The sequence below is a fragment of the Cyprinodon tularosa genome, unplaced genomic scaffold (genome assembly GCF_016077235.1).
Source record: "Cyprinodon tularosa strain WSP-4 unplaced genomic scaffold, ASM1607723v1 ctg364, whole genome shotgun sequence".
Lineage (NCBI taxonomy): Eukaryota > Metazoa > Chordata > Actinopteri > Cyprinodontiformes > Cyprinodontidae > Cyprinodon > Cyprinodon tularosa.
In genome coordinates this window covers 751,563-776,649 of record NW_024039079.1, presented here as the reverse complement: position 1 = coordinate 776,649, position 25,087 = coordinate 751,563, and the positions used below count along the sequence as shown (strand labels likewise).

Sequence of the window (25,087 nt, the reverse complement as noted above, 5' to 3'; positions counted from 1 at the left end):
TCTTTGGTACTGGAATGATGCTGGCATAGTGGCACCATAGATTGGTCCAGCGAAGTATTAAAAATTTTGTGAGGACACCAGCCAGCTGACCTGTGCACTCCTTGTAGACCCGCCCAGGTATGTTATCGGGGCCTGGGGCCTTTCTTGGGTTGACTCTCCTCAGAGTTTCCCTCACTTCAGCTACGTCCAGGTTTAGTGTCTCCTCCCCCTGGTGTGGAACGGTGTTAGAAATATTTTATTTATACTCCGTTTGTGTTTCATGGGTTGTGTTCTAATGAACTATTATGATGTATAATGTGTGATTCATCTTTTATTAACTCTTGCTTAAGATTATTCCAGATAAAGGTCATGCAACGGACGGGTTGTGAAGGAGGCCTAAACATCCTCTATCACATGCTGGGTTGTAAAAGAGACCTGAACAGCCTCTATCCCATGTTTCTTCTAAACATGTGTTCTTGGAACAATTCAATTGTAAAACAACCACATGCTTTGTTTTAACATATGTGCTGAGGTTTAAAGTAAGATCCTTTTGTTTCCCTTTCCTTTTAGGTAAACCTCAGGTGGTGTAATTAGGGACATCCCCTTTTCTTCAATAAATAGCAAGGAGAAAGCTGAAGACTGCAGACTGGGGTGGATATTGTAAACTCTGCAGTCACCTTCCTATTCTCCTCGCGAGTAACTAAATTAATGTCTCTGTGCCTTCTTTCTTTCCCTGTATATATGTATGATGTTTTAGGTGCTTAGACCTGACAGAACGGCTTTCACTGCTGGAGTGCTCAAACCTTCCAAAGAAGTTGTTTAGTTCATTGAGGAAGTCAGCATTTGCTGGATCTACAGGGGATGAGGGTGTGTTGTTGTCTGTGATCACTATGCCTCGCCACATCCTCCTGGTGTTGCTGGCATCATTGGATCTTCTGGCTGTGGTTCTGCTTTGCTGATCTGGTGGCACGGTTTAAGTTGGCACATGCTGTTCTCAGTGCCTCTTTATTACCAGACTTGACAGCTGGGTTCCGTGCTTTTAGCAATTGCCGAACCTCCCCATTCACCCAGGGTTGTTGGTTGGCCCGGGTGGTGATGTTCTTTTTGATGCTGACGTCTTCAATGCATTTGTTGATGTAGACTGACACAGTCATGGTTTCTGCAGCTTTGAACATGTTCCAGTGGCCCCCTCTGACCACACTCTGACTTCCTTAAGTGTTGGTTTAGCCCTGATTAGCTAGGGGCTAAATGAGGGGAACAGGAAGAAGTAGAAAATAAGAAAATATCATATCCAGGTTACGTTTTGGTCATACAGGCTTAAACAGTACATTATTTATTATGGGAAGACATCCATCAGGAAATTGTGAATTTTGTTTTCAAGAAGAGACAGTAGAACATGTTTTGTTGTTATGTCCAAAGTACTCTGAGGAGACAAGGAAATTAGAATATCGACTTCTAAAGAATAAGTTACAGTTAAAAATATCAGATATGTTGGGATATTGCTCTTCTACTGAATATTTACGTTATTTAATAAGCTTTCTTAAGAAAACTAAACTGATAGAAAGAATTTAGTTGTTTTTTTTTAAGTTGCGTTCTGATCCACACTCCTTACCAATAGGTGACGGTAATGCACACCAATAAGTTGCTTGTCAACTGCCATTAAAACAAGAAACAACAACAAAAACAACATTAGCTAGGGGCTGTGTGCAGGAATTAGCATGACAGAAAGGTGATCTGATGACCTGAGGTGGGGGCGGGGAGATGCTCTGAATGCATCTTTGATGTTAGAGTAGGCTAAATCTAAAATGTTTTGACCCTGAGTTGTTAAGTCCACATGTTGGTAAAAATGAGGAAGCAAGTCTTTAAGTCAGCATGGTTAAAATCCCTAGCAATGATGAAAACGCACTCTGTGTGTTTGAAGCTAAGAGATAGCCTGGTATAGAGTGTTTTGTATTAGCGCTGAGGGCACGTAAACAGCAGTAATGCTAACCACACTAAACTCTCTGGGCAGATAGAATAGTCTGGAGGTAACAGTCAGAAACTATGTCTGGAGAGCAGAAGCTGGTGACAGATCTTGCATTTGTACACCCGCTGTAGTTGATTTAGACACTGGGGTTAATTGGATTGATCCTGATTAATTGGTTAATGAAATAATCGTCAACTTATTTAGTAGTCGATTAATCGTTAAATGGAATATAGACTGTAAAAACGTGCCTTTAGCTGACAGAGCAACCAACTTAGAGCAGTAATTACATCAAAAAAATATAAAAAACATTTTGCATTTAAGGTAAAAAATATTTTCATCTGTCAATATGCTCTATTCAGAAGTCTTAAAGTGGAAAGGTTTTAGTTTCATCTGATTTAATTCCTTAAAGGAATAGTACACCCAAAACATGATTAGCCTTCATTTTCTACTCACCCCCATGCTGAACAACACTCTGGAGTACTTTTTTGATATCTCAAATGCATCTGGAGATCTGGGAGGCTTCTTACTGTCTGCTGACATTCAAATAATGGAGGTCTATGGTGCCCGAGGCAGAAAGGTCCATAAAAGTCCACAAAAAACGTGTCAATATTCCTCCATACTGCTCGTCCAATGTATTCCAAGTGTCCTGAGTGGGTAGCGTCCATAATTTACTCGAAACGAAGTCATTTAGAATGTTTTTAGAGCATAAACAGTAGTGTATAGGATTTCCTAAAAGCGCGCCCCTGCGAGTTCACGAGCTTACGGAAACCGCAGCAGACCAAACCAGATGAAAGTGCGCATTCAGCTCGGCAAAGAACTCATGCTCTTCCTCAACACTGAAGTCCTCAGACATTTTTCTTTCGTTGTTTCTTTTTTTGCACAGGTAAACAGCAAATTTCTTCTTTCACGCTTGCTTTATCGGCAGAGCAGACGCTGAATGCGCACTTTCATCTGGCTTGGTCTGCCGCAGTTTCCATAGGCTCGTGAACTCGCAGGCGCGCGCTTTTAGGAAATCCTATACACTACTGTTTATGCTCTAAAAACATTCTAAATGACTTCGTTTCGAGTAAATTCTGGATGCTACCCACTCAGGACACTTGGATTACATTGGACGAGCAGTATGGAGGAATATTGACACGTTTTTTGTGGACTTTTATGGACCTTTCTGTCTCGGTCACCATAGACCTCCATTATTTGAATGTCAGCAGACAGCAAGAAGCCTCCCAGATCTCCAGATGCATTTGAGATATCAAAAAAGTACTCCAGAGTGTTGTTCAGCATGGGGGTGAGTAGAAAATGAAGGCTAATCATGTTTTGGGTGTACCATTCCTTTAAACAAATCTTCTTTAAGCAACCTTTGGCTATCTGATTATTAATTGATTAATCAAAAACATAATAAACAGATTAATCGATTTGCAAAATCATCGTTAGTTGCAGCCCTAATTAAAATACAGGCCCGGGATTTTTTTCATATGAATAGTATGCTTTTTCTGTGCCTATTTGGATTCTCTCTCAGGGTACTTTGGATTCCTCTCAAGCTTTAAAAACACAAATGTAAGGTTATTTGGTCTCTCTAATTAGCCCACAAAAGTGTATGCAAGCATGGTTGTTTATAATGTGTATCTCTGTAACCCATTGATGTTACCCACCTGTTGTGTGTTTATGACTGCTGGAGATAGAAGCCAGCCTCACCTGTAATCCTACAATGATAGGTGAGTATAAAAGAGGGATAACTCATGATCACCAAAACAGTATTGGACACAATGTAACATGTGTTGATCTTTGTACATTGTTGGAGTGCAGCTAGAGCAGAATCGCCAAGTTTAATGTCTCAGTCTCTGAAAAATAGCAGCCATGAGTCCATCACTGACATTGTGTTAGTCATTTGCCTATTAAGACAGAGTCTACTGCACATTCCTTTGTAGAAAAAAACTTTATTCTTAGACAAATAAAGGCAAAAATGTATGAAACAAGACATTCAAAATGCTCAAAAGAGATATGATTCGTTTTTAAATTTGGTTTGTGAAATGTTTTTAATATGGTTTCTATTGATCTCTATTAGCTGAGTGAAGAAGAATAGAAATGCTTAGAAAATAATTGGAATTTACATGAAAATACTTTAAATTGTAAGGTTAAAAGCAAAGAATGATAAAATATGTATCACTTTAGAATTCAAAATAAAAATATTTTTACTATGTACATATAGCAAATTAAATATGAAATGCAATTGTTAACTCATGACTCATAATGTAAACACGTCCTCTTCCGTGGCGGGAACAGCTCATCAGGCCAGAATCTGGTTTGGTTTAAAATTGTCCTTAGTGTCAACGGAGGTCAGGCCATCTCACTGCTGGCTGAGGGAGGAGAACTGTTTTCTGCCTCGTGAATATGTTCTGTAGACTTGATGACCTCAGGGTCTCTTGGACTCGCAGCCATGTCCTCACTGTTGCAGTTAATGGGGGAGCCAATTTCTGGTGAGCGGTCCCCGGGCTTTTCTGATGTGCCCTGCAGTGGAGTGCCGGGGAGAGGTATGTTCAGCATGTACATCATGTTCCCCAGCCTTCTGGATACCTGCAAAGAGACGTATGTTAGATACAGAGTGAGTTTTTTGTTTTTACCAAATTGGTTAATAGAACTAATATATTTTTGAAACTAACCCCCATACATATTTCTTAGAATAATAATTTTTGTGAGTCAGTAACCTAAGACAGCATTTTTTCCACTGCAACAAACTCCCTTAACGTCCTCCTCACTGTGTGCTGTCAAAGATAAACCTGCTTCATTTTCTTCTCTTTTTAACCACAGTTCCAGTTATTTTAGTCTTTTAAATCATTGCTTGGATGATAGATATAGTGCAACTAGTTTTTGTGTTACCATGACTCATGGAGATCAACAAATGCTTTTAATGAAGGGTTATTTAGCTGCGGAAATAAAACGTGTTTAAACTTTTCCTTATCTTTCTCATTCCATCCTAAAGTTGCTAAGAAAAATGAGTCAGAGCTTCCTCTAGTATTTCTGCTCCAGGTGATCTTAAGGTAATCGCTTTCTGAAAAGTGAAATCATGATCCGGAATCAGTTTCTGGCTCAATTAAGGCAACATTTTAACGCACTAAAATTAAGCTAGTCACTGTGCTTTCCTACATTTGTCCTGACAGTCAGTCTGACCTATGAAGTAAGATCAATAAAGAATAAATAATCTCAATAGCATAGGCAAAAAAGAGAAATATTCTGATGTATTACTACTGCACTAAAAGTATTAATATTATGTTTTTGCAGCCTAACTAGAAAGCTAGTGATTGTTGCATTTCTCTTGCTTATGAAACTACCACACAGCAGAAACAGGCTCTAGGTTTCATTTCATTTTAAAGGGGTAAATATAAAATAAGAGTGGACTGATTTAGGTAGTATGGGTACATTTACTTTTTTTGATAAAATCTATGATTGCAGGGAGCCATTTGGAATGACCTTCAAGAAGACAGTTTGAAAGGTAAATCATTACATCTGAGGTGTATAAAATGTGTCTGTACGCTATTTGATCTGACTATGTTTCACAGCAGTGGATGTAGGATTTACAAATCACACCCAGAATCAGTCTGATGAACTCTTCTATGCCAATCAAATTACAACTGAAGTATAATGTATTCGTATAATACAGCCCATCAAAAGCAGATCGACTTTCATTAAACCTATGCTTAGTATATGCATATGCCCACCAAATTAGGGTTTGTTGCTTGCCCTTCCTTTTAACGGAAGAATCCTTTACTTTAAAATAGTCTAGTAGTTCTATAGCTTTTTTTTTTCATTTTGTCTAGTTTTGCAGATGACAAATTAATTTATATGGCAAAAAATATCCAGGCTTTTTCTCAAGCATTTATTTTATCGAGATCCTTTTTCGCTGTCTAATTACCTGTGAGCGTATTTTCAGAGCTGGGCCTAGCTTGAGCCCTAGTGTGTCCAGTAGATGCTCCTCTGAAAGAAGTGGAAGAGTTTCTCCATCAATCATGTGGTCCTTGAACGTCTGGAGAAATAATTTTAAGTCAGAATTAAGTTATAAAGAAAAGAAAGAGAGAAAACATTTATAGAAATGGTTCCCATGACCAACCTGAGCATACTCTGAGCATGTCGGTATACTGCTAATGAAGTTGTAAACATCGTTCACTGTCCACTTCCTTAAGTCCTCTGGAACTTCCTCACCATTCAGAAAGAGGTTTGGTGGGCCTGGAAAACAGATACTGAATCTAAGTATAATAGATCTAAACAAATAGATTGCAACTACGTCTATTTCCCAGACTTACCACTTGGAAGAAAACCATTTCCTTGGACAGGGAACACATAAGGCATCCCTGTGAGAGCTCCACCGGTGGAGGGATAGATGAATTTTTCCTGGAAAGCCGAACACTGACTGGGTATGTCTTTATCATTGGAAGCACCGTTGGTAATATCTGAACATCCATCCTGAGTGGTAGCGCAAGTCTTACGCAGGCCCGCCTCCCCCTCTTTGTAGCTCTTCCTTCTTCCTATGGCCAGCTCAGGGTCTGTTTTCACCTGATGGTGTGTCTTACTCGTGCCACACTCCTCGCCCACATCCCCCTTTGCTTCTAACTCTTTCTCCTCTCCTGATGTCGCCTCTGGACTCTGCTCTACACTTTTGTCCTCAGTTTGACCCTTCAGGTTGGGCACCTGGTTCTCTGTACTCTTATGTACAGTAGGCCTTCGCCCAGCCCTACGACCTCTCTCTCTGTGCAGCGAGCTGATTGGTGGATAGGGGTTGGATGACATGAGTATGCTGTTGGAATGAAGCTCATCTAGGGAGGGACGGTGGACAAAGACCTCATGGCCGTCTGGCATGCGCTGGCGGCCCCTAAAGAGCATGGGGTTGGAAGGGTACGACATGGGATTCTCTATTCCCATCAGTCCTTTTTGGTGAGCATTCTCAAGCTCTTTCTGGTGCATGATGGCGTTCATCTCCATCCTGAAAATCAGTTAACACAAACATGTCATGCATTAGTAAAAACTATATTTCTGCTTAAAGAACTGAATTAAAACTTTGCTTTTATAAACACATAGCGGTGCAGCCTGATAGCAGGTTAAAATTTTTTTTCAGGTGCCGATAGTTTTGCTCCTGCAATACCTTGCTATATTTTGCTTGTGAAGGAGCTCCTGTCGCCTGGCAACGTTTTCCATTGGTTCTGAGGGCAGGAAGCCATACCCTCCTGAGAAGAAGAAAGAATATGAAAATAGAGAACAGGATGTTAAAGGTCAAACCAAAGCCTGAAGTTGTGTTAGTTGGGAAGCTGTGCTCACCTGGTCCTGGGAATGCTCTGCCAGGCAGGACATTGGCATGTGGTGGAAGGGGTGGACCGAGGTGATGTCCCATGTGAATCTGCCTTGCTTCGGATGTTACCATCTCTGCAGGAGGAACCAACTCCCTAATGAGATAAAAGTAGCAGGATGAGATGGTAGGCAGCGATACATTTGCAGCTAATTTAACAGCTTGTTGACAATTATTGCTAAGATATATTTTGGCCTTCGTGTGTTATATCTTTCTGTTAGTTTCATGATGCTGACATATTCCGGAAGTCATTCAAATATTAATGTGTTTCAAGGTTTCAGAAATGTTTAAAAGTTGGAAGATGCATTTCATTTAAAATATAATCCTAAATAAACGTGGGTAGTAATGGGAATGGTTGTCTTAAAAAAGATCCTAACACATTATTAGCAGAACATAAGGAAAGGAGCTGTGGAAAAAAACAAAGTAATGTTCATCGGTAGAAACTCAAGGGGAAAACGACAAACGTGATTACTGTAACCATGGCCACATTTGCTGCATTTTATTTTATTTCTTTAGAATGTGTTACTTGGATCTAAGAATAAAATCACAGGGACTTTTACAAAATTTTACCTGCACGTTAGAAATCCAATGGGATTTGCTCACTTTAATCACTAACCTAGCCATACAAGCTTAAATAAAGCATATATCTGCATGTGTATTGTATTCATTCTGATACTAAAGTAAAGAGCTCACTAAATTGTCTGAGGTGCAGCTGTCACTACTGTTCAAACAGCAGCAGCCATATTGGATTCAGAGGCAGTGGTTGGAACTCACCCTTACAGAGTCCAGAAACCTTGAGAATCCTGATTTTTATATTGTGGAATATTGGTATATATGTATATTTATACATATAGGGAAAATAAGTATTCTGGTGGTGAATGAATGCTTTATTTTGTGGATAAATTTAGGTACAGACCTTTCCATAAAGCGATGTTCAAACTGTGTTGGGACCCCCTGTAACCTCTGTTGGCCCTGGGCGAGGATCTGTGGAGCCATGGCCATCTGGTTCCTCATTATCAGCTCCTGCCTCTGCCTTAGCTCTGTGAGAGCACAGAAAATACCAGTAAGAATGATCTGTAATGTTACTGTAAATGCTTTGCAGGAAGCTGCAATCTACAAAAATCAGCAAATAATACTTGATGCAGAGCCATAAAGGTGTTTTGGCATAAAGTCCAGCTTTGGATGCTCACCTCCAGCCGACATGCCGTTGACCAATCGGTACCAGTGCTTCTCATCTAAAGTCCCCTGGTCACTCAGTGCTGTCATCTTCCTCAGCTGCTCCCGTGGAGTCATCACAGCACACCACCTTCAATCCAAAGTAGTGCTGCTCAAAACAGAATCAAATATATGGTTTTATTTTATTTTAAAGAAATGTGACCAGAACTTCCCAGTTATGAGGTGTAATGTGGATTGACCTTCTGATTTACCTAAAAGTTTCACTTCAAATGAAATTATTTTTTCAATATGTACAGTATAGCTTGGTTACATTTTCCCTGCTTGGATTTGCAGGTGATAAAATTGTACACTCTTCTTCTCACCACTAGAGGGTAGCAGTTATCCTTTTTAGATATGAGCACATCTGCAAATAGAGCAAGTTTACCCTGCAAGAGTTTTTTCAAACTTGCTTTTAGGGTGTTGTGCAACATTTTAACCTCTGTTCTCACCTTTACAACTAAGTAACAATTCTAAATCCCCCTTGGCTGTCACCTTCATCACAAAATTAATCTGTAAATCCAAATCCTTTACTTATGCAAAGGCCAGCAAGTATTCTCTCTTGTTAATGATTGTGTCCTACTGATATCCTAACAAATACATTTAGTTAAGATTTAAGTAAATGAACAAAGCCATAGACAAGCTTTAAATTTTCACATTGTTTTTGGCTCTGTGAACAGCTTGCAAAAATAAATTAGCCTCCTCTTATTAACCTACTGCATTGCCCAAATCCCATTACTAAATATGATACTGTAAACGACTCAGTAATCTAGTGCTACTAATCCAGGACAAGCCTGCGATATGCATCTGGATACATGAATATGAACCATTCTGTCATTGGCCACCCCTTCAAATGAATCCTCTTAGGCTGATTAAAGTAGCATTTGATTGATATGTTTGTCATTGTAGGAGGCATGTGTTAATGGTGCACTTTTATTATTCCTGATGTACCGTTCCTTCCAGACAAATGCTGCCACTAAAAATGCCCTGGGGCATCGTGCATTATCCTCAGTCCCTCAAGTTCCCTCTAAAAGCCATGTAATCTGAGGGCTGTAATCCTCGTGTTAGTCCTGCAACAGTCTGCTGCCTACATCTGCTGACCTTCCTGGTCCATCCCAACACCCCCCCTCCTTACCATCTTCCCAGGCCCCTGCTACCCTTAGGATCCTATTAGCTAAGTCCTGGCTATACAGCACTTTAAAGGGATGTGTTAGAGGTAATCCGCACGTTTAGAGTTTTACCCTCAGCAAACCTTGCCAGTAAGCATCCCGGACAATACACCTCTAAGTGCTAAGCCTATTAGTCTCCATTAGCTCCCAGGATGTCCCAAAAACACCTTGGGGATAAATCTGGGGAAGCAATCGGTTTATGTGGAGCTATGTGGCGCACACATACGCACCATCCAGCTCTTTCCTTATCCTTTTCAAAACCACTAATATTATCGAATCAAATTAGATACATTTTTTTTCTTTCCTGCTTATCCTGAAACAGGAGTGGGAACCACAGAGTAGGTCCCAAGCTTTAGGTGTAATTTTGTTAAATAAAAGGCAAAAAATTCTTCCTTTCTTCTGATATGTGAATTGTCTTGTGCAGAAAGACAATCCACATATCGACGTAACATAATTTTAGTAAAACTTGTAAGTAACCTAATATGGAGTAATGTAAATTTCCTGCTGTACCTTAAACATAACAAAGTTTTAAATTTCCAAATATAAAAGGAAAAAAAAGGCTTAAGAACTAAAACAATTTTAGGAGTCTTTTTTGTTTTTTATATCCCTTGGTAATGTTTGACATTATTACCTAAAAACCTCGAAATTAAGAGAACAAATATAATGTAATTTTGATGAACTAGAGAGAGAGTATAATTACAGGAAGAATCTAAATGCCCAGATGTAAAGTGATTAAGCAAACATGATAACTATATGCATTTTAATAAATGTTATGAAAGTATTGAACAACTCAGTGTTTAATAAAAGCAATGTACAAGCATGAGGTGGTTTAGGAAAGGCTGAAACTGGTTTAATTTAAAGGATAATAAGATGGAGGAAAGGTGTTAAACATCAATCGATGTTCTTGCTCACTGTAGATTTTTTTTTCTTTCTCAGTGTCCTGTCTGACAATTTGGCAATAAGAATATTTGTGTTGATGCCAAAAAGAGCCCAACAGATTTTGCTTTAACAAGTGGAGCAGTCCGGCTTTCACCACAGTGTTGCGCTTGATTTATGCATGTAAATATCTTATTTATAATCAATGCAGTGAGTATTTCAAATTATATGGACACTGCAATGGGAAAGTAGAGCAGGAAAGAAAAAACAGGAAAAAGGAGAAAAGATGAAAGAAAGAGGAGATAAAAGGGAGAGAATAATAAATGTTCTACTGTCTGCTTCGTCATATGCAAAGAGATGTAAAAAGAACAGCACAACCAATGGATATATGTAGTATAAGAGGTACAGTAAAGTAACACCTTCATACCATTGCTTAAGAATATGTAGTATCATTTAATCTGACATGTATAATGTGGTAGCTGAAGATAAAAATAGAGGCTTTCTGTATGGAAATGAATCTCTAAGTACCTGGAACCAAGCACCTGTAGTTGTTTCTGAGAGTACACTTGTGCATGTAAAGTTTATCCAAAGGAAAAATGCTCAATAGTGGTTGTGAAGAGCCAAAGACCCGCCCCTCCAGAGCACGTAGACAAGCGCCTGGGGACCCAAAACCCCAGATGCCCAAAGGGACCCCCAGAGCAAAAAGGTCCAAGAGGGGCCAACACAGGAAATCTGCCACCCCACCACAGGATGAGGAGAGACGGCCCTGAGCAAATCCCCCGGCCACCGCAATGCCGATCGCAGTTTGGTCACTGTAGATAAGTATGTAGATATTTTTCCAATGGTTATGTTTATTTCAGTAATGTGTAAAAATGACATGAATAAAGATGAGTATAGGTATGCTTGATTGTGTTTATGTTTATGCGTGCATACATTTTTTTTTTCTCCCTTATTGGACTTTTGGGATAGTTTTGATTTGTAAATAAAGTAGGAATAGGCTTGATTATTGGTTTTAAGGACTAGAGAAAGGAGAAGACGTTTTATTAAAGAACTTCACTTCTTTATACACCTTTTCAAACATGATCACTAAATTATAAATGTAATATAATTATATATTATGGGTTACACATAATATTTGTATGTATTATTATTATGAATCTCATTGAACTGTCTGAAATAAATTCCTTTATTAATCATATATATGTATTGTTTAAGTTAAAAGTAATCATCCCTTTATCTATCCAGTCTATTGTAACACATAACACATGTGAAATCATGACAATAGGTAAGGTTTGTTAAATCTTTGATTTACGGAAAAATAAATACTTAGATTTCTAAACAAAGCTAAACAGATGTCAAAATGTGTTGTAAGATAATTAAGCTCTGTTTTGAAGGTTCCAGCTGGAAGTGTGATTGATTACATTCTTCTTTGTTTTGAGGTAAAAATAAATGGAGTCCAGTCTCTAGTAAAAAACTGTTTATCTATCTAATACATAAATCAAATAATAAATATGCAATTTAGTTATAAACTGCACAACTGAATAGTTAAATTTCCTATAATATAATCAAAATAGCATTTAATGTAATGGAATATATAGAGAAAATATATGTATTTAAAAATGAATATAATTACTTGAAATATGTATTTTTTGGGGGGTCGCCAGTCTGCATCACTGTTTTTGAGTTTTATAGTTAGATATTCTTTAAAATTAACGATACAGAAATATTTTATCTTTAAATATTTTTACCTGCTCAGCAATAAATGGGACACGCAATAGTTTTAATAAATTGAAAAAACTAGCCTGTTTTTTTAATCATAAAGCAAAGACATAAAGGGTAGTTTGAATTTAGCTCATTAAAAGGACATAAAACTTAAAAACTTTTCAGCTTGATTGAGTTCTATTTTCATGATCTTGCAAAAATGTTTTTCTTAAGAAGATGGATTGTGTCCGAGTGTCCACCCTAACCCCTAAAACCCTGAATCACTATAGAGAGCAGGGACTATATAGTGGATTTTATAGTGAACTCAGTTAAATGATCGTTCAGACAGATGATCAGTACTTGTCGCTCCCTCTTGGTCATGTAACTCTGCCTCCCCGCGTGGTGCCAGCGCCATCTTTGTTCTTCCCCGCGCCACAGCAAATTCCATGATGCTTTACAAGGAGAGCTCTTGCAAAGCATTCTTGGATATATCTGCTCATCTAGTGACCGTGGATGATCACTACTTTTAAAGGCGCATTTGTTCGAAATGTCAAATCCATTAGTTTTTCATCCACTGGTGAGACACTCATCTAAAATGGCTTAATCACTATATAGTACACTATATATAAAGCCATGATGCTGAGGATCAAATGTCAATAGTGTAAGCAGGAGTGACTCACCTCTGATATCACTCTGAGTCGGCCAAGTTCACTGGCCAACTCAGACAACTTGCGGCCTACGATTCAGAAAAGCTTAATGTAGTGTCATGTGTTATATGAAACTTAACTAATAATAATTGATTGGTTTTAATGTTGATTTGAATGACCTAGTGATTAGATATAACTGGCAGTTCTAGTTATTTAATATATTCATAATCTTCTGGTAAAATTGTACAACAGATGAGCTCAGATCTTGCCCAAATGAAACAGCATCCAAAGTTGGATTCTGCTGGTGCGAAAAATTTGATATTTTTAATGTTTTTTTGTTCTTTTTTAAGTCTTCCCAAAGATTCCTACATTCGCTGCATTTATGATATTGAAAATGCACTAAAAAAAACAAAAAAAACAAACAAACAAAGAAATGCTGCACAGAAAATGCTGAATTAGAATTTAGATTCAGGTTATTACCAGTTGATTTTTTTGTAACCATTGTCTAAATGTTAAACAAATATCACCATACTTAGCTAAACACCTAACATCCCCTTTAGTGACCAAATGTGCTAAATTAATTGACAACTATACAATCTAGGATCAATTATGCTGATTTGTAATTTTCTAAAACTGCATTTCTGTATTGACGCAACATTGAACACTGAACAGAACTAGCTCCAGGTTATGGTATCACTTTGCAGCTAAATGGCTAAAACTACCCCCCAAACACCAGACGTCATTTAGAAATAGTTTTTTAGGCTAAATCTGGTCAGGCTATCATAGTCTTTATTTAGGGCAGAAATACTTTTTGAAAATTGGGCTGTGTTTGGTCAGTCTGATTTTGTCCCACTTTAGTTCAATAAAAAAGATTAATTCAACGCCGTTCAACGATCTGAAAATTACAGCTTTTCACCTTTCGCATTTCAACCAAATGTAGACGTTTGGACATTAATCATGTCGTATTTTCAATGTCTTTTCAACCAATTTTTGCTCATGGGTAGCACAGCTAAATAAACTCCTCATGGTATCCTTAGGTCTAATATAGTTGTTTTTTTTCTCATTAGTCTAATACTTGTTCTCTTGACTTTATGTCCAATTGTTTGGTCAAGTGTAAACACTGAACAGCTAATCTTAGCTTGTCCTAACCTTCAGTGGGCTAAAAGGCTGATATTACCTGAAGTGAATTGTCTACAGGAATAACTTCACCAGTGCTTTCTTATTGTCCCTGTTTAGTATTGCTTCTATGTGCAATTTTCTAAGTTCACCAAATCTAACGCAAGCATTTATTAAATGCATGGCTTGAATAATGACTGCACCACTGGTGCTTTATAAGATCATTTAAAAAGTTTTTTATCTTTTCAAACACATTTTTAGTGACATGAGAAGTGGGAACGTTGAACAAAACTATTTCTGATTTCTTGGCAGCCAATCAAACTAATGTTAGCAGCTAATTAGCTATTTACACTTTTCAATAATTGCCCGTCTTTATCGACCTTATGAGCTAATCTTTGGGGTAAAAAGTGAATGCAAAACATAAGCATTCCTACTAAGCAGGTACAAGGCTAAAGTTATCGTAATCAAACAGTTTTCCTCCACTAATCCCTGTGTTTTGAGTTTCGGAACCATCAAAGCAATTTTTACTGTTAAACAAAAAAACAAATAAACCAAAAAAGCTTTGCAAAAGCTCCTTTATACAGAGAACATTATTTTTGTTGAGAGTTTTACTTTTTCTTGCCATTATTACAAGTCACAGCTCCACATGTTTGACATAAAATTTCACATTACTTAGATGAAACCATTATTTAACTAAAAAACAAACAAAAAAACAAACAAATTAATTAACTAATTCCTGGAAGAGCAAGTGCTTAACACATAACAAAAATAAAGTTTCTTGCAGTTAATTTCTTTTTACACGTACACATACAAGTGTGCTGACTAAAATGCAAACGCAATACATCAGAGGAATTGCATTTGCAAAAAAAAAAAAAAAAGGCTTGAGCTTTCATCATTTCATGGTTTAGACAGCTTTAGGCAACCTTTAACATTCGCTTCAGCATTTCACTTCCCTGTCCTGAGGTAAGCAAGTCTTACATGCACATCTAAAGGGTCTTCTAGGTTAATGTGAGTGAAACTGGCATAAAAAAAGAGAGACATAGAAAAAAAAATGAACAACCTCTGCTGTATTTCCTTCAGTAAGCAGAGGCTACACTGCAGCTGCCAAATCCCAGGATTGGACTTCTTGGATTTGCTGTTGCCTGGTTAATCTCATTACAAGAATAAATTAAAGAGAAAAATTGCTGACAACTTAGATGGAGTCCTGAGGAGGTCATATCAGACAAGACAGAAGCGATGTCTAGTCCCTTCTAATCCCCTAACACAATGCACGCAGTTGAAACCATGCAAATTATGTCAGTTGCATGAACCAAACTTAACTTCTGGAAACATTTGTACATTCCCAATAAGATTTTTATAAAACTATTTCCCACAAAAAATGCTTGAAAACTTGTTTGTTTTTGCACATTTTCTCTAAGTATATCTGATACTATTTGAAAAAAAAAAGAAGCTAATTACTATTTTCCTGATAATGGCAATTTTAAGCCCTTAATTAATTGAATTGGCCTATAGATTCATTACTCACTGCATTGTTAATAGGTTCATGAAGTTTCTTGCTGATGCAATACGATTTTTCATTTTTTACAAAACAGCAACATTACGGTAATTCCTAGCTGCTTATATAATATTATGCACCTATGGTGTTAACTCCTAAACAGCATACATTTATATCTATAGCAAGAATTATAAGAGACAAAACAGAACAAATAGAAGACTGTGATATAAAACAAAAACCCACTGAAATACGAAATGAGATGATGTTATTGACTTACCTTTATGTTAGTAGTATTTGCAGCTGCTGTTGTGGTAGTTCAGATGTAATACAAAAAAACAAAGCAAATTATGGAACAAATATGATTATAAAGTATTTTTAAATATGTGAGCTAGTTTTTATTCTGTTTGTCCTTCAGCATCCAACTTGCAGACTGGAGTAAGCACAATCTGCTGCCAGCAAAGTGTCTTAACTAAAAGAGACCTTTTAAATACCGATTCATTTCATCTCTATTAGCTGGCTTTATCTCCTGCAGTAAGCCCTCCCTGTCCTGACATCACTATGATCTCCCATCCAACCGCCCGCTGCACCTTCAACTGATGTGTAATTACTGAAGCAGCACTGGTCCCTAAGCATGGAGTGCTAAACCTCTTTCAACGTTTACCTCACTAATCCCGTGTTAGCACTTTAGGCCACAGTTAAGACACCTAAATGCTTAGCTTCCTTTTTCAGTGGCAAAATGGCCAGCCCCCTCCTTCCATGCTTTGTGGCACCATGTGGAGAAACTGCGCACTGCTGTTTGTAGACCTCAACAGCTCCACTGAGCAGTCTTGTAATCTCTTTTTTAACACATGTCTAGTTTGGATGTCAGGAGTATTGTGCTCCCCAGGGTGCAAAAGAGCTGACCCAAACATGCTTGGTGGTAATTTGTCAGAAATCCGACTGAATGTTGGCTGGATCATCCTCTCAGACCTCCTAATCTGACAGTTTGTGCTAACCAAGCTTAGAGTAGGGGGCTACACTTTGAATGATGTTTTCTTTAATGCCTAGTGAGGAGCTAGGTGAGCACAGTTGGTGGGCTACAAAGAAAATTAGCCAAACTGCAGACACAACCCGGAGGGCGTGGGGTGGAGGGGGAAACTATGTGTTTCTGATCCCCTCCTCTCAATCTGCAGCTGGTGGAGCCTTCATTATAAATATATATTATATTAAAACGGCCTGCAGCTTTTACATTTCAGATGTTAAACAGTAAACTAATATATTGGATCAAAAGCAGAATTATTGGCAGTGGTAGAGATATTATTATGAATGCCCGTCTCATCTTCAGGACACTTTGCTGCCTTGATTAACCTCAAATCAATTATAAACTAATGTGACATACTACCAGGTCTGTAAAATTAGAGAATAACTTAAATAGAACCTCTCTGACAACACTACGTTTTACAAAAGACATTAGATGTCGACTTGGATGGATGGAACCACTTAGTCTCTACCGGAAAATCCTCAACGAAAATTAATTTGCAATCAACTTGTGACTTCAAGCGGTTGGGTTATGCAGCATGAAAGTAATTTAATTCAGACAGGAAAATCCAGCTCTTAATGCAACAAAATGAATAAATAAAGATTTGGAGATGGCTTATCCAAGAATTAACTTGCATTTTTTTTTCTTTTCTAAATTGATTAATGTACCCCAGGCATCCCCAAAGTCGGTCCTGGAGGGCCGCTGTCCTGCAGGTTTTAGAGGTTTCTCTGCTTTAGCACAGCTGATTCTGATGATTGCAGTTCAGCAAAAGCTTGTTACTTAACTATCAATGTAAATCAGCTGTGCTGGAGCAGGGAAACCTCTAAAACCTGCAGGACAGCGGCCCTCGAGGACCGACTTTGGGGATGCCTGATGTACCCCATTCCCTAAATAAGATTTATCCTACTAAAACTGTCCTTTGTTTTTTCTCTAACTTGGTTCAATCTTAAAATTATTTTCCAAATGAAACAAAAAAACCCCCCCAAAAAAACCAGGAGAATTAAGGGGTGAAATACTTGGTCGGGGTGTTTTGTTAGATTTCTTTTACACTAGGTGATATATTGCTTTGAAACTGACAGACAATTGAGGACCTTATTTAATATGTTATGTTAACATTTCTTTTTTTTTTTTCTTAATTTCGTTTATTTTAGTTCTTTGATAGCTTTTTATTCATCGAAGTTCACTCTAGTGCTGCCTGTTTTTAAAAGGATAGTTTTTTGTTTGTAAAACTCCATAAGGCCGATCTATTAATCATTATGGCACAAAAAGGCTCCTCAATTTATGGGATTACTCACCCCTCAAGTATACATTTTAACAAAACAAATAATTAAGGTCTAATCTTTAAGAGAGAAACATGCCAAACACATCTTGATCACATTTCTTCAGTTCAATCACTGACAAATTTGAAGGATAAAAATATTATCTTCAACATCAACATATTTATAACATTAACAACGTGATCCCAAAAGAGCAGTGTGCTAAAAACGCTCTGTGATGTAGACGATCCACTGAAAACATGAGTCTCTTTAGTTTGGTTAGTTGTTTTTTTGTTATTTCCTTTCCCACTCCTTGTTGTCTCTTTTTAACCCTGATACCTACTTGCTTTTATTTTAAAGAAAGTGGGTTGAATGACAGCCCAGTCAAGGAGAAAAAAAAAAAGCTGTAAAAGGCATTCAGAAAGTCTGGAGACATACTGATCAATAACTCTTTGAAAGTTGAGAACAGCATATGGCTCCTGGATGACACAGTGATGATGAAGAGATTAAAGGGTACGCATAGCTACTACTAAACCACAGTAGTGTAAATAGCCAAAATCAGATACTGACATAAACTTTATAAAAAGGCACATACGCTTTTTTCCTATAGCCTGATGTTATATTAGAATAAGCTTTTTATCTTTAAGTTATGGTAACAAAAAATCCCTATCTGCTATATACCTGAATAAGGAGAGTTGTTTCGTATTTCTATTTTTTGCAGTACTTGGGTTTTAAAAGGAATTGGCTATACACAGATGATGCTTTCATGTTTTTACAAGCTTTTAATAGTTTAATAAATATCATGAGTAAGATGGAGGCACACATGTGGAGGTGTATTGGGAAAGCAAAAACACCTCAAATAATGGCGTTCAATTCCATAAATTAACTCTTTCCTTTTTTGATGTGAAGTAATCAAAAGAAATCAGCCAAGACATTGGAAAGAGAGATCTACACCTTCAAAAATATAGTTCATCCTTTGACACAATTTCTTAAAGCCTGAACAGGCAGCATTAATATGTTCACACAATGATAGCAGTGGGAATCCCAGGCTCAGGGATTTTTTTTTTGCCTTATATCTTTTTGTAGTGGCTGAGCTTAAGAGGTGTGTGGTAAAAACTGCAAGTGCCAGCAAATACAATTTTATATGTTTCACCAGAAGTTTTGACTCATTATATTAATGTAGTTATTTATTATAAACCTATTTTAGCACAATATATATTTATTTACACGTATAAATAAACATACATTTCTTTTTTTATGGTTGTATTCTGACAGGGCTTTAAGAGAAGAGATCATTAGTTGGACATTTGTCGGCCTGTGGGGATTCTTCTATCACTGACTCCACTGTCTGCAGCTTCTACTTGATCTATGTGCTTATGTGGTCACTTTAGAAAACAATATTTAAGCATTGAATTGAAGCTGGGTAAAAATTGAAAAAAGGGGCTAATGTTCATCTTAAAATTTTTATTAAAAGATTGAAGGCTTACAAGCCAATTTTAGTACAACTAGTGCACCTAATAAAACCGATGGCATAATGAGTAGATAACATTATTTGGAAGTATTGGAGGAACATCTCAAGAGATCAAGAAGATATTGTTAGCACATATCGCTTCGGTACATATGGCCAGATGGACAACATTATGGAAAATAAATGTTGGTGAAAGCTACTGCAATGTTTTGACGTGGCTGTCATGAGGCTCGCACCAGAGTGATCCGCTCCAGAAACTAGACTGTACAGTAAAACTCATGGATGGACGGATGGGACGATCAAATTGATTCACAGCAGCCAAATTACCAGAACACATATGGCTTGTTGGAACATCATCAAACTGACCTTTGAGGTTGTTTAGCAGGATAACATGTTTATAGTAAATATCTCAGGTCCTTGAAGTGGGATATGAGCTGGTCCTTTAGTGGATCATCAGATTATGCTTCCAGCTTTATAATTTAGATGACAAGTACACCTTGAAACTCATCCCTAAACACTTGAATGTGTTTGATTGAATGCAAGTCCATCTTGTTTTGTTAACAAAGTATAGTACAGTTAGAGATTCAGTCAGTCAGTATTTATTCTATTCTATTCTATTCCATTATATTTAATTACATACTATATTGGACAGATAGTTGGCGCCTGTATTTTTTACAAACTTTTGCTAGAGCTCTACATTGTTTTAATTATTATCATTATTATGAAGCATTCTATTTTCTTTGTCAATATTACCCATTGTAAAGTAGGTTGTGGTTTGAAAACGAAAAAGTTGGTAAATATTTCGCATTAACTCACTCTACTGAACTGTTTTCAACACTGCAGTATTTGAACACCCTCTTATTTTGCAAATTCTCCCACTTAGAAATCATGGAGGGGTCTGAAATTGTCATTGTAGGTGCATGTCCACTGTGAGAGACATAACCCCCCCCGAAGAAAGATCCAGAAATCACAAGGTATGATTTTTTAGCTATTTATTTGAATGATATGTTAGGTCTGACACATTGAACACAGACGCACTTAAAGTCAGATCAGCCCAACAGCGCGGGAACTTCTGACCCCAAGTAAATAAAGGAAAATACGCTACAGGTTATAGATGCATTGGCAACGAACTACTGAAGTGTCTTTCTGCTTATCAAACAAAGTTATAGTACGGTACTAAAAGGTCAAAAACAAAATGTCACTTTATTAAAAGGTACATTTAATACCTGCTTTAAGATTGTTGTTTTCTAAAGTATATTTTAGCCAGATAAGAAAATCTATTCTATTTTGTTAAATAGAACTTTAGATATTCTTATCTACACATAACTTGAAGAATGTACCAATCTGTGTGAAAGCCTTTCTCCCATCAAATATCTCCTCTGTTTTTGCTTTCTCAAATGTTAAAATGATTAAACTCATTTTACTGTTATAAAAATAACCTGAATAAACACACATGGCAGATGTTAAGAGGGATTTTGTTTTAAAAGAAAAAACTGTTATCTTAATTGACATGACAATGAATAACGAATAAACAAGCTGAAAGGTACTGAAACTCGAAATGGATTTTAAAAGAGTATTATTATATATTTCTATTAGATTTTACTATAAGTTTACTACTGTTTTTATTTAATTTGAAATGTTAAACCTCTTCTCCTTCTTCGTCCTAGTAGATAATTCAAGAAGCCATTCAAATTTTGTCTATAACAATATGTTCATGTCCATGTTTATAGAGCATGAGGTGTTCATGAAAATTAAAAACATCTTTATAGAGGAGTTATGGCCTATTCCTGTTGTATGAGAAAGGTTTCTGTGTTGTTTTTAGTCAGGAATGTTTGTTCCTTTGAATTCCTATGGATGGATTATTCCCTGTCTCTTTCTTATTATTGAATTATGAACACCAGTTTTGAAGGAAGTAAGTGGTTTTCAAACCTGGTCCTGGTTTTAAATGCTGCTACAGTCCATCTGCATCACATGATTGGACCCCCTCGTCCATAGCCACCTGGGGCTGCAGGGCCCTGCTAATCACCCATTTGTTTGTCAGGTATGTGGAGGCAGGGATATACCTAAAATATGCAGGACAGCTGGGTTTGAGGACAGAGTTTGAAAACCCCTGATTTAGATGTTGTTTAGAGGTCCTTTATGGTCTCCTTGTCACTGTGCTCTGGAAGTAACTTTTAGAGGCAACCCATGCTTAGGAAAGGGCCCACTGTAATATGTTTAATCCGTTTGCGGATAATTGGTGATTCTGAATCTGTTCCTAGATGTCTTCATATCATTTTAAAATTAATTTATAATTCAGCCTACTTCAAGTTGTTAGATAGATTCTGTTTAATCAATTTATTGATTCTTAAGTTTAGCCTTACACACAAAAAAATACTTATATACTATATTATCACTCTGTATAATCAAGCTAAAAGATATATTAATTTCAACTTTTTAAACTAAATTGATGAAATAAAAAATAATGGTAATTTTCTAATTTGCTGACATGCTTCCTAATATGGATATTCTGATGTAAAGTAGATTTTTACTGAAAAAAGCAGAGCGGAAATCACAAATAACAGACTTAGGAATTAGGAGAACAGGGCTTTAGGACATCTAAACCGCTAATTTAAGAATCTCTCAGGTGTAAGCTTTTTAAAAGGGATTTCAGTCCGTGTTGTTTGCACCCAGCATTATGGTGTCACAGTGAGGCGAAGGGATCAGAGGCGGTTTAACCTCAACAAACAGCCACGGCTATAAATTCTCTCGGGGTAAGAGGAGACAACGTCCATCTTCTAATTACAGCAGCAGTCTGGTGTCCGGATCAAGTGCATTTCCTGCCACTATCAAATGATGACCTGTTCCTGAGCTGTAATCCCTCTAATTTGGAAGCATTATGTCTTTCACGCCTTCGGGGGAGATCTTGTTTAGGAATTGGTTATGGTGATATTATGGGTGGAAGATTTTTTAGGCATTAGATTATTGAAGTCAGTTTCATTACAAAAAGATTGAAAATTCTGTTTTCATCAAAGGGAACCCATGCAGAAAAATAATTGACTAAGAAAATAAAAGAGTAAGAAAAAAGAAATATTTAAACTGAAAATTGTTAAACACATGACTATTATGTAAAGTGGTCTATACACATCATTAATAACATAGAAAATGCTCACAGGTAAAACCCTTTTCAGTACAAATGCTGCTATATGCAATTTAAATTGTTAAACTGTATTTTGATTATACATTTTAAAATAAAGCTCCCTGCATAAAGATGGAGTATAAAAAACAAAAAACAAAACAAAAACAAATTTACAAGCCCTGGTTTTCAGCATCTCTGTCCTAAATTCACAGTTTATCAGGAGGACAGCACCAGTAGTCACTAGATTCTGTTGGAGCACATAATCCAAAGTGCTGGGTCATTTATCAATAACGGTACATTTTTATTAACCTTTTTAAATTGTTTAACTCATTCACTCTGCAAGTATTCAAATCTTGTTTTAGGATTGTTAAAAAAATAAAATTCAAATCCCAAATCTATAATCTTATGAACTCAAAAACCAAAACACTACCTTTTAAAATGTACTAGAAATGTAGTCTATGGAAAAAGTGTAAATAAAGTTCATATTTCAAGTTTTTTTTAAATTCTAAAACACTTTATAATACTAATATTTGTGATCAGCTTTCATTAAAGGTAACTAATATCTGTTGTAATACAGAACTTAATTGATTGAACAATTACTTACTTACCTAAAGGATCTATAATTCTCTCTATGGTTTATAGAAGTCTATATTTGCAGGTTTATTTGTAAATATGTATATATATATATATATATATATATATATATATATATATACAGATAGATATATAGATATATATGTGTGTGTTTATACATATATATATATATATATATATATATATATATATATATATATATATATATATATATATAATTGATATTGAGTTGAACACAGGTTCCTTTTTTCACAGGCCTATTCTTATTAAAAATGAAAGATTCTTTTTAATTAAAATGTTACAAAAGGCCCTTAGATGAATGTACATTTATTGTTTTTAAATACATCAAAATTGGATGAGCAACCTAAAAAAACCAAACAGATAATGTTAACCAAGTCAGTAGAAGGACACTAACACGGATTGCATAATGCACACAAGGTCCCACACGTGACCTCACAAAACATTTCTGTAATCTATACCTTCCAGTTAATGTAACCTAAAACATATTTGTTTGGCAGCCAAGGTAACCAAGGTAGCCAATATCTTTACATGAACAGGTGCCAAAAATCTCACACCTTTAAAAAAACAAATGTGACATGCAAATCAGACCAAGGTGAAGCAGAGGACCTTTACTATAAATACAGCAGGGCAACGATGAGAGTCACTGCTACCCACTAAAACAGGTAAGAAATGATTGGTATCTTTTGTTCTGGCTTTTCTTATTTTGTGCACATGTAAAGAAGCTATTTGGAACAAAATAGATTACATTGAATATATTCTACTTTCTTAAAGGGTTTGGAGAAAAATGGATTTCATCCAGGTGTTTTCCTTCACTCTGCTGTCCGTTCTGGCAGCCAACGCTCAGATCTTCAGTCCTGGCAGATGTCCCCAAGCTGCTGTTCAGCAGCAGTTTGATGCTGCGAGGGTGAATAGCACAGCACAACATCAGAGAACTTCTAGATTATCAAGGCTTGTCTGCTGAACATGGAGCTGCAGGAACCTTATTTTTATGACTATACTTGTTTTTGCAGTATCTTGGTAAATGGTATGAAATCCAGAGGTTGCCCCACACGTTTCAGACAGGCCAGTGCAGCACTGCCACCTACAGTCTGCAGAGTCCTGGTGTTGTTGGAGTCCTAAACAGGGAGCTGCTGTGAGATTCATTTACTCTCATTTACTGAATCGCATTTATTCAAACTGATTGAAGTTATAGATTAACTCTTTCCTTTTATGTTTCAGTGCGAATGAGACCATTAATGAAATCATTGGGACTGCCAAACCTGACCCAGCTGAGCCTGCCAAACTGCTGGTCTACTTCTTTGAGAGTACAGATCTTCATATAATTTTCACACTCACCCACTGTTTTAAATTTATTTAAGATGTGATTTTAGTTATGCTCCAGTTCAAGCTTCACTTATCTGCTGTGTTTACTTCTCCAGACTCTCCCCCTGCTCCATACTGGGTTCTGTCCACAGACTATGATAACTACGCCCTGGTCTACAGCTGCACCGACCTACTTATGTTGCACGCTGACTTCGTCTGGATCCTGAGCAGGCAGCCCACTCTGCCTGACGATACCCTGGAGGAGCTTCACAGCATCCTGCGGTCCCTCAATGTCAGTGTAGACAAGCTGCTGTACACCAACCAGGATCCAGTGTCATGTAGTGTCATGAACCAGTAAAATAATATCATGCATTTTGTGTTTTTAATTTACACTCTTTATTTTGAGCTTAAATTAATAAACATATGTGCTGAAAAAAAAAACAAGATGGCATCTGTGATGTTTTTTTTTTTTTTTTTTCCTAATGGAAAGGATTCTCCCACCATTCTCACTCTCTGCAAATATTCAGTTGTTGAACTCTAATGAAATTTTGTTGTTAAATATATACATAAATTCGCCTAAATCTTTAAATAAGAGGCACTGAATTTTTTTTTAATTATTATTATTATTTTTTAATTTTGACAATGCTTATAATCGTTTACTCAGAACATTGAAAAAGGGCAGAACATTTATTAATTGATGTTAAATTTGCACAGTAAAGCATTTTGGATTACTAAACAAGAGATTGATAGAGGATTCAAGTAAATTAAATTTCAATTCAGTTTATTTATATAACCCTAATAACCCTTATGTTGGGTT

General features: G+C 36.7%; 2 protein-coding genes across 2 annotated transcripts; one reads left to right on the top strand and one right to left on the bottom strand.

Annotated features, from left to right (window-relative positions):
* Positions 1–3,853: 3,853 nt before the first annotated feature.
* On the bottom strand, positions 3,854–16,096 carry samd7 (sterile alpha motif domain containing 7). Its single transcript, XM_038295972.1, has 9 exons — positions 15,771–16,096; positions 8,468–8,601; positions 8,194–8,317; positions 7,250–7,374; positions 7,077–7,158; positions 6,241–6,917; positions 6,048–6,163; positions 5,853–5,963; positions 3,854–4,516 (listed from the first exon to the last, which is right to left on the bottom strand). The coding sequence occupies exons 2-9, from the start codon at positions 8,568–8,570 to the stop codon at positions 4,280–4,282; spliced, it is 1,575 nt and encodes a 524-aa protein (XP_038151900.1). The 5' UTR covers positions 8,571–8,601; positions 15,771–16,096; the 3' UTR covers positions 3,854–4,279.
* A 7,377-nt stretch (positions 16,097–23,473) lies between these two features.
* Positions 23,474–24,700, top strand: LOC119790452 (apolipoprotein D-like). The gene is made up of 5 exons (XM_038295976.1): positions 23,474–23,630; positions 23,740–23,872; positions 23,979–24,100; positions 24,187–24,272; positions 24,387–24,700. Exons 2-5 carry the CDS (start codon positions 23,753–23,755, stop codon positions 24,626–24,628), a joined length of 570 nt encoding a protein of 189 aa, XP_038151904.1. The 5' UTR covers positions 23,474–23,630; positions 23,740–23,752; the 3' UTR covers positions 24,629–24,700.
* The last annotated feature ends 387 nt before the right edge of the window (positions 24,701–25,087 follow it).

Coding starts and splice junctions, on each gene's coding strand:
- samd7 (XM_038295972.1), bottom strand. CDS start 8,570: ATGACTCCACGGGAGCAGCTGAGGAAGATGACAGCACTGAGTGACCAG. Junction 8,318..8,467: donor CAACGGCATGTCGGCTGGAG/GTGAGCATCCAA, acceptor GTGCTCTCACAG/AGCTAAGGCAGAGGCAGGAG. Junction 5,964..6,047: donor CATGCTCAGAGTATGCTCAG/GTTGGTCATGGG, acceptor TTATTTCTCCAG/ACGTTCAAGGACCACATGAT.
- LOC119790452 (XM_038295976.1), top strand. CDS start 23,753: ATGGATTTCATCCAGGTGTTTTCCTTCACTCTGCTGTCCGTTCTGGCA. Junction 23,873..23,978: donor AGCAGTTTGATGCTGCGAGG/GTGAATAGCACA, acceptor TTGTTTTTGCAG/TATCTTGGTAAATGGTATGA. Junction 24,101..24,186: donor GTCCTAAACAGGGAGCTGCT/GTGAGATTCATT, acceptor TTTATGTTTCAG/TGCGAATGAGACCATTAATG.